Below are 18,047 nucleotides of genomic sequence, written 5' to 3'. Positions count from 1 at the left end.
AATTAAAATTTTGAATCTTGAATGTTTTGAGTTCATTATTTATACTGTTATAAATATTATGATATATAGGACTGTTTTCTTTTAATCTATAACGCACTATATGCCGCACCGTTATAGAACAACATGCTTCATAAAAATCCATTTGTTGATGATTATTATAATATTCAAACTAACTACCATCAATATCTTCATCTTCACCGACAGCACCATCATCAGTGTCTGTATCGTCCTCATCCTCGTCTTCCTCGTGGCTCTCAGGTGTCTCCTGGCTCTGTTTGTCCTCCACAGGCTCCTCTACGGGTCCAATGGAGTCAATGTCCACATCTGTCATGTGACCAGATCACATTTATACGAGTTTGTCGAAACTTCACGAGCCAGACACATGTTCAGAACAGAGTGGGAGTCCACATGATGGTTCCTTCACAAAGTGGCTACTGTGACAAAGTGCACAGTGAGACAGTCACCCCCCAGGATTTATGTTCAGTGTCATCAGTCCATCACCAGAAGTCAATCAGTGACCAGAAGCTCTTTCTCCCCAGACAAAGAAAAACCAAGCAGTGGACAGTTTGGCAACCACAGAAACCCCCCCGAGAATCCACCAAGCCGTGTCCAGGCCTGACAGTGATCCACCATGTCCCCGTCTCACAACCCGTCTCTGAACCAGACACCTAGTGCTTACAAGCTACCGTCTCAACAAAGGACACTTTGGTTCAGATATACGATTCCACAATCAGTTTAAAATTATCTATGAATAATTATTTGGAGCAATTTCAATGTGTAAAAAAAATATCAACAACTACAATATTTTTAGCTTTTATCGGATTTTAATCTTTATGGACTACAATGTGCAAACCTGAAAAACGTCTAAATTGTACAGTGGACACATTTCTCTGAATTGAATTCCACCTTGTAACGGGGAGTCCAGTCCTTTTAATACATGTCTGATTGAGCCAGGTGTGTAAATGTCCCTGAACACGAAACCTGTCTGTGGTTACACAAAAGGAACAAGACCTTTCTGCACAATATGTTTAAATATATCATCCACTGCTCCGGCATTTTCTCTTCCTATTTTACTTTCATTTTCCTGTTACCTACTAAATTTGTATTTTATCGTACCACTTTGTTGGATGCATTAGAATAAAATGTAAAATAATTTCTTAAGTGAAGCTGTTTATTCTTTCCTAACGTGTGAATTATCAGTAGCTACTGATTTATCTTCTGGATCAGTAAACTATCTTCACTGCACCTGAAGCTACATCAAACACCCAGAGACCGAGACAATAAAGCTGCCATGAACAAGCGCCAAACAGAAGAAGAGCCGGACCTCCACTGAGACAGACAAAGAGACGGATGATAAGAGAGAGCAGCGAGCAACACAAAGTTTTGTGGACATCATGCAGGAAGTTGTCATGCATCATTAGTGCAGGGCGTGAATGTGACGTTAGCGGCCACAGAGACACAAAGAGCAAGGAGAGGACGAGTGTCCCGGAGCAGACCAGAGACGTGAGGACTCACCCAGGCTGTTGTTCTCTTTTATGCTTTTCTCTTGTAGCTGTTCTAACCGCACTGTAAACAACAACAACAACAGCAGAGAGAAGCGTTGACATGAGGTCCCAGCAGAGCCTCCTGATTGGTCAGAGATGAGTTCTAACCCAGCCATTGGTTGTGTTGACCACAGAGTTAAGATGATTGGCTTACAGGGTGCAGTTATGTTAGCTTGTTAAAAGTTAGGAACAAAACTAAGTGTGACTGTGTGTGCGTGTGTGTGCGTGTGTGTACCCTGCAGAGCAGCGAGCCTCTCATTGCTGAAGTCGTTATCGGCCTGCAGAGCCTCGATGCGAGCCTGGAGAACCTGCTCCTTCTCCTCCATCTCCTCAATCCGCAGTTCCAACTCCCTCTTCTCCGTGGCCCCCCGCTGGGTCAGCTCCTCCTGCCGTCCCTCAGCCGCCTGGAGGAGGATGGAGGGAGTGGATGAAAAAGATAATAGCAAGACAGCGTAGGAGAGAGTCGTCACAGCAGAAATCTGATGTAAGGCACCAGGACCGTTTTACATAGTAATGTTCAATTGATGTTTTGTTATATGTTATCTTTTTTGCTATGTGTCTGTTTGCAATGTAAAGTCATTTAAATCTGATCTAATCTAAATAATTTCCTTTGTGGGGGTTGAGACTCTGAACCTACCTTGATTTTGTCTGTGAGCTCTTTCATCTCATTGACGGCGGCGTTGTACTTGTTAGCGAGCTCCCTCAGCTCCTCCTGGCTCCTCTCAGACATTTCCTTCAGGTGGGTGCACTCATCCTCCGTGTTACTGAGTGAACGCTGCAGGACAGACAGACACAAAATCTCGTACTTTTAGAGATATGCCTCAGAATTGTCAGAAAAGACTGTCTGGGGATGTGTTAAGCATGTATTCATATCACCTACCTCAACCTCTGACAGCTTCCTGACAACCTCGATCTTCTCCTGCAGGACTCTCCTCAGAGACTCCTTCGCTGTCGTCTCGTAGTTGTGTTTGTCCTCCTGAAGAGCCAAGAGCTCCTTCCGGATTCCTTCCTCCGTCTGGGACTGTGCAAGCAGAGGATTTCATATTGTTACAGCACAAGGGTCTGTCATTTCAAATCATGATGTATTCTGTCAGAGCTGCATGTGTGTGAGCATTACCTTAGAGTAAGCCTGTAGCTGACTGCCCATCACTTCCAGTCTGGAGAGCAGACGGTCCTCATCAATCAGTGCCTGGTGGAGACAAACACTCACTTTATTATAGTACACTTGTCAAACCTACTGAAGATAGAAGCTGGCTGACAGAGGGTAAATCTGTTTGCTTAGTATCATCAAAACAAAAAGTTGTACAAACCACTGTAATGTACTTTAGAGTATTTTTCATACAGGCAATTGTGTGATATGCATTATCATGTAAGACTTATCTTCAGATACATCATGTGTAACTAAAGTAGAAAGACAAGTATTCAGAGAGCAAGAATTTGCATCATCACTGTTTGATGCAAAGCGTTTGAGCCTCTTTTAAAAAGGAAAACATCAACATGGACATGTGCAGATTAATGGATCAGAGGATAAAGTGACTAAGAGTGGAGCACCACCTCGTATTACAGCGCTGAGCTCAGGTGTGATTGAGGCGTCTCCTACCTGCCAGCTGCTCTCTGAGGCCTCCTGAGTTGAGGAGAGCAGACGCTGCAAAGTGGCGAGCTTCTGCTCCAACATCTGCTCTCTGTGTAAGGCCTCCTGGCAGAGAGAGACAGAGAGAGACAGAGAGAGACAGAGAGAGACAGAGAGAGACAGAGAGAGACAGAGAGAGACAGAGAGAGACAGAGAGAGACAGAGAGAGACAGAGAGAGACAGGTGGGTGATCAATGAATCAAATGAACAAACAATCAAAATAAATCACAAGGAAGAAAAGCAACAGATTCATTTATAGCGAGGAGAGATCTGGAAATTTGTGCTCAAACAAATCTGTTCTAATTAAAAAGGTGTCAGAGGGACACGGTGCAGCACTCTTGTCAGGAGTTCACACTTGTTAATATTTGTTTTGCTATAATAATTGTATTCAGAATTAGCTGAGTCGTTTTCATTTCTGAAGCCTGATGATAAACCAACTTTCCAACCTGTCCTGCTCAGATTAAGTGCTGTTCTATTTTCAGTGTAGTTACAATGGATGGCCAGTAGGTGTGAGTGTGTTACCTGCAGATACTGGGAGAGCTGGAACAGTTCCTGAGAATACATACTGGGAGTGTTGGCTGCAATCTAGAAAACACACAGCATGGAATCAAATTGACAGTTGTCTCGAGTTCATTCAGACTGACACATGGATACACAAATACACAATGACAACATACATCCATATCCACAGATGATGTGTGAAAACACAGTTTACACATCACGGACTGCATAACACACAAAAAGAAAAAATACACACATTCATTTAAAAATGATACCGTAAGTGTTTAAGAAAGTCGATAAGAGAGTTCAGATGTGCTTTTCATAGCCTGTGAATTCAAATAATATTTTCTAACCATTTCGGGGGGGTAACCTGACCTGGTGCAGGACTTGAATATAAAATATCACCTTATGTTCTAGGATGGCGATTTCCTCTTTTAGAAACCAGAAGACAAACCAGTTATTAGAGGGAATAGTTGGCAGATTATCAGTTATTAACTGAAAAATCCATTCTCTACATTACTCTTTGTGTTAACATCAAACAAAAGGAGAAGTTAGCTTGTGCGTTGTTTGTTTGTGTGTTTCTGAACTTCGGACTCAAGCCGTTCGACCTAGCTTCCCGTCTTCATGCTCAGCTATGCTATCGACCTCCTGACTCCTGGTGACTTCTTAACGGAGATTTGATTTCGCTCTAAACAACAAAATGTTGACTCCCTCAGCTGCAGACTACAGAAGAGCCTGATGTTGGTGGAAGAAGATGTTTCATTGATCATTTTCAGTATTTTACTCACTGATCTTGAGCAAACTGTGGTGAAACCAAAACTGAAGCTGTGGCTTCAGTTTTGTAGTCGAGTTAAACCCACACATCACATTCTGCCTGTGAATCCAGTACATTTCCACCTTAAATCAGTGCGACAGCCTGAGTGGGTGTGTCTCTGACCATGTGACTCAATGTCTTTCAAGATCTGGGAGGTGCAAGGATCCTGCTTTAGGGTAATTTATTATGTTGGAGAAGTGGTTCAAATCTAGTCACAGCTCCTCCCGGCCACTCATCGCACACACAGACACACACACACACACAAAGACAGTTAGCTCCTGCCTACATTCCTCAGACAGGTTCCACTGAGCCTCTGTTGTTCTCACTGTTTGAGGGAGACACAGGGCAGGGCAGGCAGCAGAGGAAGCTAACATGCTAAAGTATAATACAGTATAGTTCAGACTGATTTGATTCAATATACTGATAAAGGTCTCAATAGTTTTGAAGACATCTAAAGAACAGTGAGAAAAGAACTTTGCCCCTGATCCACATGAAAGACTTCTGTGGTGCAGCAGCACAAACTGGCAGAAATCCCTGCATTCCTCTATCAGCTGACTACTCCACTGTGTGTTTGTGTGTGTGTGAGTGTGTGTGCGCACAAGGGCTATTTATGTGTGTGACAACCAACACACAGACATACACTCTCACACATATCTCCATCACTGGGCTTACATGGGAATCTGACACGGACTGGGACAGGACACCAAAGACAACACACAGGTTTGTGTTCTTACCTGGTCTACAGGAAGTGGTAGCGGAGCCTGGATGACACTGGAAGAGAGAGAGAGGAGAAAACAGTTTGTCACCATGGAAACACCAGGGAGGGAGACACTTCCAGTATCCAGGGTTACAGAAGAGGTAAAAAAAATTAATAGAAAAAAAAAAAACATGGTTCTCTGAGAATTGTGACTTTTCACTTCTGCATTGAAGAACTCATTTAAGCGAATCAGGCATCTTCACAACATGGGATAATAAAACTAGCTTCCACAGCTCTGAGAGGAACTCCACTCCGTCACAGCGTCATAACACAAAGATCCACAGCCTCACTGTGCACATGGAGGTGAGCTTACCACACAACTACAGGGCTGTGTTGTAGAATGAATGAGTTAAAGCAGAGAGGGATGCAGACAATGGAATTCACTTCTTTATCGGCCACATCTCGACTAGCAGTGGTGAACACAAACAAGTTCCACCTTGACGTCGGTCTAAGAGAATCCCTGCTCTTGAGTTTCACCATTGTTGTTTCTTGTTCATAGTATTTTCTCTAACTAAGCGACCAACTGCAGAGTAGACAACCTGCTTCCTGTTTACACCAGCATGCACAGTGTACACAATGTAAATAGTTACTTTTTCATGATAATTTGTGTGGACGGTGATGTTTTAAAACGAAAAACACCATATTCATGTAGCCTGTGGCAGTAGTTTCATGGATGGTTAGCAGTAAAATGAGGTCTACTGTTTGAGGTATTTATCCAAAGTACTGTATCTCATAGCACCACAAGGTCAAACAGGTTTGCTTTAGTGAGGGGGGGGAGAGAGATAATCCAGGGTTCAGGAATGAAGGTAAACTCCACTCAGGGCAAAGTGTAACCTGACTGTGTTAATGTATAACTACTAACCAGCGGGAGGAGGAGGTGGAAACTACAGCAGCTCTGAAAGCAACTATGAGGAAACGATGATTCTGTAACATCTGATGAAAACTAATATTACATGAACTGCTTCTCAGTAGTTATCATGGTAATCTAGTTTATATTTATTGAAATGTCATCGTTTGTCGTTTCCTTTAGTATGAATTGTGCAAGGGCAACATATTTCCTTCGACAAACACAAAATGAAAACAAGACCTAAAACAAACATGATACAGCTATGTTTTTAGGCTTCATGTGTAGAACAGTTGAGCAATAACAAAACTGATCCAATGCAGCAGCTTTATATGTCTCGAAGCCAGCGATTGTCTCATCAACATACACAAACAGAGCTCAGATCCATTCAGTCTCATTTCAGTTAATATGATCCAGAGATTCACTAAGATGCAAGCTGAGCCAGAGAAGCTTCCTCAGTCAGGACAGTCCTGTGAACTGCAGCAGGTCGGCAGAGATTAATTATTCATGGCAATAATGAATGTCTCATATTGTTAAGTGATATTTAGGTATTTTTATTACAAAAATCTTTAAGCAATATTAATACTGTGAAGTTATTAAAACCCTAAAAACACACACTGCTTTTCAATCACACACTTAAGACTGAAATGTTGCTGATGTTTGAGTGGCTCCATGTGAGGACTGAGCTGAAAATGTTTCGAAAAATTCAACCGATGTAAAAAAGCTTGAAGAATCCAAATATCTCTGGATGAAAAAGAGCTGCCAGACACTTAGGAGACGCTGTTGACGTGCTGTAAACAAAAACACTGCTTTCTGCAGCAACATGTAAACATCGAGTTCTACCCCTCATCCGAGTGTTCAGGATATGTTCTCCTGTTGTTGTGAACTTGTCTGACCTGGACAAACTCCTGCTGCGCTCTCCATACACGAAAAGGCAAAACCGTGGATAATGGCCACAAATTTAGGTCCAGACTTATATCACAATTTGCCTAAAATGTTGTGTCAAATCTCATCTCAGAATTTCCACACAAAGGGGTTAAAGAAATCAGGGAAAGCTCCATCTATTGCTTGTAAACACAAGTGAGATAAAGGTTCGTCAGGCGTCTTCACTTCACCAAAGCGACAACCAAGCGACACACCCTATTTTATAACACAAAAGATTAAGTAAAACACAACTCTTCTGTCATCTTACACAAATATCATAAATGGCAGAGACCTGAAGTGAATGATCCAGCAAAATACCTTGTTTTAAAAGAAACAGGACAAATATCTATTGCTAAGTGTCTTTGTTGAGCATCTTCTGTACGTATGGAATATTGCTAAATGAATGTGATTATGTTGATGATCATTTTTGCTTTATATTTCTATACCTGCAGTCTGATAGAAATACAACAGAGAGACATCAGGTACAAAGCAACGTTAGTTATTCATCTGAAAAGGCAGGAATGCAGACAGAACTAATATGTGGGGTGGGAGCAGTACTTTAATTAATGATTTCTGTTTTCTAATTAAGGCCCAGACGTAGTTAAGTGAATTGGATAAAACACTTGAGGATAAGACAATCATTTAAAAAGGGACTTCTGTACATTTAGCACTCGTAGAGCAGGTTTCTGCTGAGGCTGCTCTCCGTCACTGTGACTAACAACCACAGAGCAGCAGCATCCATCACCCTGCAGCGTTGTGAGACTTTACGCTTTATCCCGATCTCCTTGCACTGAGGGAAGTGTTTTCATATCAGAGCTGCATTGCATCGAGCTCTGCTGTCTTGCGGCCACTTGACACCCAGGAAGAGAAGACGGTGTCCTTCAGGAAACGCTGTAATCTTCTTATTGAATAAAGCAACTTCACTGGCCTTAGATCTTTTAACTTTCCAGTCTCTCAGAGTCACTGGATACCAGTAACGAAGCCCTTATTTTTTATATTTGTCATAGTGGCAAAGCTTGCAGCCTCGTTGAGAGCAATTCATAAACAACTTCAGCTATTTATTAAAGCAACCGTCCAAAACTTTGAGCGCTTGTTTTGCTTTGACTTCTTTCCTTTGGATCCATTGGAAGAGGACTCCCTTGTCCATAATGACACCATCTTACTATGTAGTTATAACAATGTTCCAGCTACAATCATTCGGTCACAGCGGTCCGTCTCACTTCGGGGGAGCCGAAACCACGTGTTTCAGACAGAGGCTGAAAAGAGGAGCTGCAGCAATGGACAGTCTGAGGAAAGTGATGCTTTCTGAACACAAGCTTTTTACATATTAACCAAATAATAAGCATAATATGTCTTTCCTTTACATCTGATGTGTAAAGGATTTTCTGTTTAAATCAAGCATCAAAATTCATTGCAGTGCTGCACCAGAATAACAACTTGTTAAAACGTGCAGACAAATCCGCAGCGCAACACAACCTGAATCCTCAGCTCTGCAGCGTCGTCCATTAAGAACATAAAGCTGCAGTGCTGCTGCTCCACAGGAATCAGTCATCCACATCAGATCCAGCCAAGTGTGTTTTGCATGCAGTCCAGCAGACACTGATTATGGAAAACACTGGCAGTTGTTTCCATTTGCTGCCTGCTCACACATTTTTACCACTGAATAGGTTTTACACACTAAACCACAACTCGGACCAGTTCTGGAGAAAACGTGGAGGTCAATTCTTACTGCCCTGCACGCGGCTCATTCTCAAACCTCAATATTTATTCAGCCCTGATCGAAATATTACTTTAACACTGTCAAAAACCTGCCAAGCACAGCACCAAACCGGTCATCTGCCTGTGCTTTTAAAACATTTAACATCAAATTAACTTGCAGAAAACCATTTTTATTTTTAAAGTAAGATATCGCAAAAAGTATAATTTACCATTTACCGAAACCAGTGCTCTAACTATTTGTGGTTTAACTGGCTAGTCAATACTACATTAAAAGTTTAGATAATTAATTCTGGACATTATCTGCTTCTTCTCCATTATTTCAATGTTATATTGGTAAAGACTGTTTGGACTCAAAATGCTGAATTGTGGGAAATAAATAACTACTATTTAATATAATTAAAAAACAAATAGTTGCAGGTTAGTTTGTGTGAAATTTCATTGGACAGGCCTTAGTACTTCAGGATAACTGGACTGATGCATGAACAGACTTCTCCCGGAGGAGCACTAACCACCACAGAAGTGAACACAAAGACTATTCTTTTAAAAGAGTAGTTAATTCACAAGTCAACTGCTGCCTCACTTGTTTTCACCTGCATACAACATGAATGACACACCCAACTGAAAACCCTGCTGGACCGTACACTTTAGACTTTCATCTTCATTTTACGACAGGACATAAATCCAACGTGTTCCTTGAACAGATACTGGGAACAGTTGACGCTTCACAGTGATGCGACAAAGATTTAAAGACATATTAGTATTTAGCTTTAAGGCTGTGTCAAGACTCAGCTGCATGTCCCAGAATGATCAGGAGCATCCGAGTCCTGGTTCAGAATCTTGACAGCAGAGACGTTACCTGTCAGCTCCTCTTCCGGTGCCTCGCCTGGTTGTGTGTCACGGGACAAAGTTCAGGGTTCGACCTCCATCTCAGTCGGAATCAGCTCCTAGTCCTGTGAGTAAATCAACCCTTCGCTTGTTTCACTTCATTTTCTCAACTAGTTTCTAGCCGAGCAGCTGATCCCACAGAGCTTTTCCACACGCGAGTGAAGTCATCCCATCACACAAACTGTATTTTCTTTCTCCTCGTCGCTCCTCCCCTGCTTTGAGCAATAACAGCTGATTTTCTTCCTTTGACTTGTGCAAGCCTCTGTAGCTCCGCCCACCTGGCACATGTGAGGTGGACGAACTCTCCTCTCTGCTACAGCGATGTTTCTACATTGTCATGGAGGCTAAAGGTATGATCGATAACTAACCTGCTGGGAGTCATTCGTTTCTAAATATTCAACCAATCAAATTATAGATTTGTATAGCCCATATTCACAAATCCCAATTTGTCTCATAGGGTTTTAACAAGGTGCGACATCCTCTGTTCTGAACCATCAAAAAAAAACTATAAACAGAAATGTAGAAACCTCAAGAGTCACATGTGAGAGATTCTCTCCCAGGACGAATATAAGTGTAATAGATGCCACATGTAACTGAACACATCAACAAAACAACAGTTTGTACCATAATGGAAAAGTGTGTCAAAGTTTAAAATATTTTCCACATGAGAATGTCTGTCAATATAAATTTCAGAAATTTAATCAACAAGCTGACACTCAAGTGGGAGAGTATACTAGTCTCTAGTCCTCTGTGTGTGTGTGTGTGAGTTAGTGTGTGTTTAAGGAAATATGGCAGACGGTAAACAATGCTGGTTAAACCTGAAACACCTTGAAGGTGTGACTTCAGTATTAGTCACAGTTTTAAGGGGTGGAATTATTTTTTCATCAAATAAAAGAAGCCTTAAATTCCCTGTACAACAACCTTAACCCTGAGATGTATCCAAACAGCAGATTTAGAGATTAAAAGACAGTCACTGTTCTGGTGATGTGACTGATCGGTGTTAATATAAAAGGATCCTCGTGTGCTGTTCTCTCCGAGCGACACCACGTGTTTGATAAAAGAAATAAAGATTCCACTCTGATTCACAGGCGGGAAGCTGCTGCACGTTTTCTAGCCGCACAGTGATGTCACTGCAGGTGTTCTGCATTAGAGAAAAAAACAAACTTGTGTGGGTGTTTTCTCAGTTTTTTGTTTTTTAGTCACCGACTGTTTTACATCAAATCTAATGGAAGAAACCACAGGCAGCCCAGATTGCTGCTTTGTATGAGAAACTGTACAACAAAGTTTTAAAAGTTTTAAACTTAAGTTTTACAGAAGAGGTCAAAGGTACATTGATAACACCATTCCCATGAGTTTACAGGTTCACACCTACAGCTGTAAGTAAATTACTGAATCACCCTTTGCTTTTCTGTTGTCTCTGTGTGTGTGTGTAAGTGAGTGAGTGAGTGAGTGAGTGAGTGAGTGAGTGAGTGAGTGAGATGGGATAATCAATGAAAGACAATCATTAAATGAGATTTTACTCATTGTAAATAGAAGAGAAAGAGAGGGACAATGCATAATCTGTGCACATGTTGGATGTATTATATATATTTATATAAAATATATACCATTAATTTGTCCGACCAGAGATAGTTTACACAACACAAAAGATCGTCAGCTAGTTTTTGCTCTGTTGCTTTATTGTTGAGCTGTGTGCGACGCACTTTGACATTTTCATCAGTCACACTGACCATCGGCAGCACCGGGGGGGGGGGGGGGGGGGGGGGGTCCCTAATCCTAACCCGTTAAAACGTTTCCTCCGCCCTGCTCTGTATGAATATATATATTGTTGTTCATTATTAAACTATAGTGGACCAGAGAAGGGCCAGAGGCACCGGTTCACTGAGCTGCAGCCCAGGACCCATTTGCCCGGGTGGCTTTCACACCTGCACTGACAGCTGTGATCGGATCACCCAAGATGGACGACGTTAAAGCCAGATCTGACCAGGACCTTAAAGTCGTTTAGTTGTTTTTCAGGTGGTAAGCAAAGCAAGGGACTGAATCAAGCTTTCAACAGGACAGATTTCTCCCACTGTCTAAATACAGGTGTTCTACTCAGACACAGGGCGACTGAACAAAGCTGTGTTTGGCAGACTTCCAGAGGGCTAATGCTATCACCAGGGAGCCGAAACATTCTTCAGCTATTAATAAAACTGTCTTCCTTAGCTTCACATCCCTCTCTCCAACTCCACTTTATTAGACACAGAGCTGCACACTCCTTGATTATCAAGCTCTCTTTGATTAATGGGAACGTCCACAGGGTTTCTCCTGCAAAGGGAATTGCGAGGAGACTGCTTCTGTCAAATTCCGTTCCACCTCAGCCACCCGACAAAATACTAGTACAGAGGAAACCTGTGATCACGTTTGTCCCAGGCAGAATTCATCACTACGAGTGGTTGATTACTATAAATGAATTGTGTAGCTTCTGTATGATGGTCAAAGAGACGGAGATAATGGTGGGGTGCACAAGGTTTGGCTTGATTCAGTCGAACAGTGCAATTAATAGAGACACAGAGAGGAGCAGTAAATTGCTGACAGAGCTGATTATTGTAAAAATTACTGTTTTACAGTCCAGACATGAATGAAAGACACAAAATGATCACTGTAAGCGGATTTAATTAATCGGTGCTTGGCTCCCTGTGTGTTTGGCCCAGGTCTTGGTGGTGTTGTGGCCAGGCTACGCACACTCTGCCTGTGGTCACTGGGTCCATGTGCTTGGTACAACCCCTGCATGTGCTGTCACCGCAGCATGAATGCAAATTTCAGTAGATTTACATTTCTAGTTAGTTACAAAATTGCTGTTTTTTTTAATACAGAAATTCACATAATTTAGATTTAAACCACCGCTTAGATTTAAACAACAGACCTGCTGACAAGCTTGTCTCTGAACTACCACTTCTTAATTTAGGCTTGTTGCTTCACTTAATTACACACCGATTTACAGTGTGATTAAATTAAGGTGGATCTTCCCTGAGAGAAACGACATCTGCCAACACACAGACAACCTGAGCAGAGCAGACGTCCAGCCGGTATTCAACACGTCAGGATGCTTGTTTGCATTTTTCTGGACTGAACACTGAACAGCAGAGCAGCAGATGGCAGTGCCCACCATGGCACGGCATCACACACTCACACATACAGATTACACATGGTTTCTACAATAGCCAATTACACACACAACCAGTGCAGTAAGAAGCTCCACGCTGTGACCACTGTTGGTTTACTATGGACCAGTTAACTGTAAACACACAGTCCTATCGTTTGTGAAGAGGGATCCTTCATTCTCCAACTGTCATCAACGTAAACATCAAATAACCACTCGACCAACATCTAGAATAGCTTTCAAATGGTTATCACAAAGATTTAAAGAAAGACCCACACACACACACACACAAACGTACACAGACACACACAAATACCCTCGCAGCCACTGGTCATCCTCATAACAACTAGACTGACAATAATCTCATCACTGTGCAAGCAGAAAAGTGTGTGTGTGTGTGTGTGTGTGTGTGTGTGTGTGTGTGTGTGTGTGTGTGTGTGTGTGTGTGTGTGTGTGTGTGTAAAAGCAGACACTCCTGCCACTTAACCACAGAGGAATTTTTTAAACACAGTTTGCAGTAATCATATCATTTGTCACTGGATACTAAGCAGTTTTCATGGATCAACATTAAATGATGAGAATGCTTACTCGCTTCGGCGGCGTGCCTCCATCCCGTCGGGTAAGAAGAGCTTGATTGTTGACACGATGCAGCCATGGGTGACTGGAAACACAGACAAACAACCAGTCTGTTAATGTCACGAGACACTGGAGCTCTGAAATGGTCCTTCATCATCAGCGAACAACACCATCACCCACCAGTTCGTGGATGCAGCCGACCTCATACATCATACACCTGACACAGTGATGCTGGTTAGCGCTGCGTTAACACCTGACCTCCAATCATCTTCCATCTCAGACTAATCTACCAGGTGCAACAAGGACAAGCACTTAATGTTTGTAGGTGAACTAAAACGAGCTGTCTGGGACTATAGAGTAACGACATGACACGCCTCCAAAAGTGAAGTAAAATCATCTTGATCGCCAACTAGTGGCTGGTAGTAGATGGGTCCTAAACCCCGCCTCCTTCGTACCTCCATACCATGTTCCAAATGAGGTTACTGTAGGACAAGATGGTGGCAACATTACACTGGATATTTCAATGGTTGGAAGTGGACAAGTCGTCCATCTTTATTTACAGTCTTTATCTGGGCCAGATCTCTACTTAGCTTACTTTGATGTTGCAACACCTTTCAGGCACAGTCCTGATAAGTCGGATTTATTGCTGGGTTGTTGTACAAGGTTCTGTGGGAGTGATGAAGGTTTCACTGCTGTAGTTTAGCGGTGACGTGTTTTGGGTGTAGAATCAAGTCATCTGGAAACAGCGATGTTCACAGATGAACCTCTAACAGCAGTGTCATAATAAAGAAGGTCCAATGCGGTTTGAAGCCCCCTGGGTGTCTGGTATGAAAGCAATATAAGTGGAGCTGAAAATCTGACCTCAATATCTGCTGTGTGCACATGCACCTTATGTCGTCTATGACCTAAGCAGAATGAGCCCTGCAGAACTCAAGGGGGTTTGTAATTATTCCAGGGATGTATGTCTCTACAAGGCCGGTAGAGGAAGAGGTTCCACATCCCTGTAGCCTTTTTTTTTCTTTTCAATTCTGCATGTAGTATAAAGCACGTTTGAGTCTTTTAACTTGTGTATGAACATATTTCATGTGTGCACGTACCTTTGCGCGTGTTCTCAGTGACGTCGACACCAAACTGAATGATGTCTCCAGAGAGGACCTCGCAGGCTGGACTCTCCTCTGAGCCACGACTCAACCTCTGGCTGTTGATGAATGTCCCGTTGCTGCTTTTCGTGTCCTGCAGGTAGAACTGACACACAGAAAAACAGCTGGGTGAAAACCATGGAAGGAAAATCACGTCACAACAGGTTCAGATCATTAGCAGAGGAACAAATATGATAAGGACATCTCCAAATCAACTGCATCTCATGATGGAATTTCACAACTGTCAATGTAAATTATAACAGTGTAGTGTTTATACCACTTGACAGCATCCGAGAGCTGCTTTTTGCAAAATGTCACCATCATCCACTCAATGGTGCAGTTTCATTATATATTATTATTAATCACAACAGATGTGATGCAGTCGTTAGAACTGCCAGTAAAGCTGAATGTTTCTTGTGTTGCCCATCTTAGTTTATTATGATAGTGTGCTAACATTTAGAAATTTAAGACAAAGGGCAGCTAGGTTATTAATCAAAGTTTTGAACAAATCAAATGTTTGTCTCGATAATGCCTCAATGAAAAGTCAGGTGATCATCGTGTACACTGAATCCAAGTCAAGGACCATCACATCAAACAAAACCTGATGACAAACCATCTAGTAGCTGCTCAGCTGTTTGACTCTACACTAAATGGGTAGACCAGCTCAATACACACATGCAGGGATACACACTAAACAAAGCTGGTATTAGTATTTGCTGAAATTTAGAATTTTTCAATGTAGGAGTATTCTTAATTCACAATGAATTCATCACTTCTCTCCTGCCATCGATACCAAGGGCTGCATGATTTCTTGTAAATAATCTAATTCTGATGTCAAAGGATAGATCCACAGCCAGGAGAAACACAGAGAGATTAAAGCAACGTTTCAATGTCATTTTAAAAAATGCACTTTAAAATTCACACTGCATGAATCAATGAAAACACTTTGACGTGCAGAAATCCCAAAGGAATCACCTCAACTCTGTTTCATTCACGAATCATCCTGAATGAAAACACACATAAAAGCTGGAATTTTAAACTCACAGAAAGAGGGAAATTAAATGTATAAACACACACACACACACACACGTAGATCGACTTAACACCTGACAGCAGCATCAAACAGACAGAGAAACAAACATGCACGTAAAACAACAAAAAGAATGCGGGTGTGTACAGACAAAACACAGGATGAAACACCAACAACAACAAAAACACACACAGACAGTGAGGTACAAGAGTGCACACAAACACACACAGTTAGCGTTAGCCTGCGGCCTGTCGTTTCATTCACCAGCTCTTTTCTATCCGCCAGGACTAAACGCCTCAGTCGACCTACCAGAGAGAGAGAGACTGAGACCTGAGAGGTAGAGAGAGGGCGAGCTAGAGAGAGATGCCCAGACCGACTTCGCTGTGGACCCGACTGCAGCGTGCTACAAGAAGCTACCAGTTCACAGCTCATGATGTCTACACCCTCACACACAGACGCACACAGACGCACACATTTACCTCCTGTCCCCATGGTAACCTGGTGACGGGGGGGAGGGACCTAACTATAGAGCTTTTCACCCAGCAACAACACACACATGCATGCATACAGGCATTCTGCGTCACACACCTCACATATGGCTCTCGCAGAGTTATATACCCAGTGTGTGTCTCTCTCAAACACACACACAACGTGACATCATCAGCTGCTAACTGCCGGTTCAGTCCAGCAGAAGTCGTGAGTCTCATTTGACGTGTTGACCGATAACGATTTGCCCCTGATGTCGATGCTCTCGGTGTAAAATGAATTCAGTCACAAACATATAAGACAAAAAGTATCTTTTTAAATGGTAAGGATTCCTAAGATTTCGTTATCAACCCTTTGTGACAAATAAATGTAATTGAGGGTTGTTATTTTACAGTTTAAACCTTATTATATGAAACTAAATAAATATTAAACAGATATTACCAAATAAATAGAACTTGACATAAAAAAATAGACATAAATGCTCTTATTTGCGTTTTAATTCTGGGAAATGAAGTTTTCATATCAGCAAACAAATATATGTCTGTGAAAGGCTCCAATCGGCTGATAGCAACAACAAGAAAAATCAGCTGAATTATTATCAACATCACCACAAGGGGTAGATTCTTATAATTGGTTCAATGTTGGACCAGTTAAAAGTTACTAAAATACCCAGACTCAGTTATTAATTGTTTAATTCATGTTTTTTATATATTTGGTCTCTTTCTGCTTTCACATGGTGTTGGAATACTGAAAGAATTTGTTCCTGGCAAGGAGAATCCACATGGACGCCACCTCAAGTCAGAATGTCAACTGACGTTATCATTTTGAAACCAATTTAAATAATTTCACAATCAACTTCAAATAGTATCTTTTCAAGTGAACTTGTCAAATGTTACACTCACAAGTCCCAACATGTTCTTAACTTTGTCATGTTTGATCACTTGAGAGGCTGAAGTGCTCAGCCTCAGCCGAGGACTCACCAGTGTTACAGCGTCCTCTGTGACATGAACCAGTCTGACAGAGAGTTTTGCCCGACTCATTTCAAATCCATGACGTGCCTGTTTCCTGCGACACATCTGGATCTGGACTTCCACTCGTCGTGGTTTTTCCGGTGCAAATAATATCACGCAAACGCACCACATTTCAAACCAGTCTACAACTCGACTGACATTCAGCACCACCAGCATTCCAGCTCCGCTTTCACCCACGAACTGCACATTTCTCAGGGAAACACTGCTTCCCTTTATCCCTCCACCCTCTGTCTCTCTCCCTCATTAGTATCTAAAATGAATGCCGTGTAATTGTGTTTGGATTTTAATTTGCCATTTTCCTGCAAAAGCAGTGCAAACCATCAGTGGGCAGGCAACAGGCACGACAACCACTTAACCAGTCAGCAGGTCAACACATGACACCAGTTTTGTTGGACAACACACACGCACACGCACGCACGCAGATGTGTTAAAAAACACAGCAGTCGTCAGCTGACCGATAAACTCAGGGCCTCTGGGCTTCCACCTGCACATGAAACATTTAAATAGGAAAAGAGGACTACTGGATTAGGGTAAAATTAGATGAAATTATTTTTGCATAATCTGTCTAAAAAAACCTCATAATGATGAATAAATTACAAACATAAGTGACAAGGTTATAGACACCAACTAAATTTAGTTTAATAGACATTTTGTTAAGTTTGAAGCTGGTGAAAAGCTTATTTTTATGATGATTCGTAAATATCACAAATAGCAGGAAATGAAAAAAGCACAGCAGCAAAATGGAAGCAACGACAGGAGATCAGGTTTTAGGTTCTACTTTATATTGTGTGGGGTGCATTAGAAACAAGAAACTGTTGGGAAAGTGTCAATATGAAGTCTTAGCCCCGGAGATAAAGCGGAAAGTTAAAGGATAAACAAAGAAGCAGCCATGAAATTTGTATTAATAATTAACGGCTGCACAAATATGAAAGGCTCCTTTGTGGAGCTGGATGTCAGAGAACTGGTCACACCACAGGACTGGAGCGAGGCGGGAGACTTTCACGGTACTCTGTTAATGTATGAAT

At 41.9% G+C, this 18,047-nt stretch overlaps 1 protein-coding gene across 10 annotated transcripts in view; it reads right to left on the bottom strand.

Annotated features, from left to right (window-relative positions):
- slmapa (sarcolemma associated protein a) overlaps positions 1–18,047 on the bottom strand; it is a 43,379-nt gene that overhangs the window by 15,535 nt on the left and 9,797 nt on the right. For 4 of the 10 annotated variants that reach the window (XM_062409023.1, XM_062409031.1, XM_062409061.1 and 1 more), the window contains exons 2-11: positions 14,434–14,581; positions 13,349–13,421; positions 5,224–5,260; positions 3,697–3,759; positions 3,145–3,240; positions 2,662–2,733; positions 2,425–2,565; positions 2,182–2,319; positions 1,780–1,948; positions 1,516–1,566 (exon numbers count right to left, since the gene is read on the bottom strand). In XM_062409023.1, coding sequence (XP_062265007.1) covers positions 1,516–1,566; positions 1,780–1,948; positions 2,182–2,319; positions 2,425–2,565; positions 2,662–2,733; positions 3,145–3,240; positions 3,697–3,759; positions 5,224–5,260; positions 13,349–13,421; positions 14,434–14,581 — 988 coding nt within the window. Of the gene's footprint in view, positions 1–177; positions 325–1,515; positions 1,567–1,779; positions 1,949–2,181; positions 2,320–2,424; positions 2,566–2,661; positions 2,734–3,144; positions 3,241–3,696; positions 3,760–5,223; positions 5,261–9,589; positions 9,835–13,348; positions 13,422–14,433; positions 14,582–18,047 lie in introns of those variants that run through there. The other 6 variants (XM_062408999.1, XM_062408991.1, XM_062409014.1 and 3 more) reach the window with 4 other exon arrangements.

The sequence above is a fragment of the Platichthys flesus genome, chromosome 2 (genome assembly GCF_949316205.1).
Source record: "Platichthys flesus chromosome 2, fPlaFle2.1, whole genome shotgun sequence".
Taxonomy (NCBI): Eukaryota; Metazoa; Chordata; class Actinopteri; order Pleuronectiformes; family Pleuronectidae; genus Platichthys; species Platichthys flesus.
The sequence above is the reverse complement of the archived record's forward strand: the minus strand, read 5'-3'. Positions and strand labels throughout refer to the sequence as shown.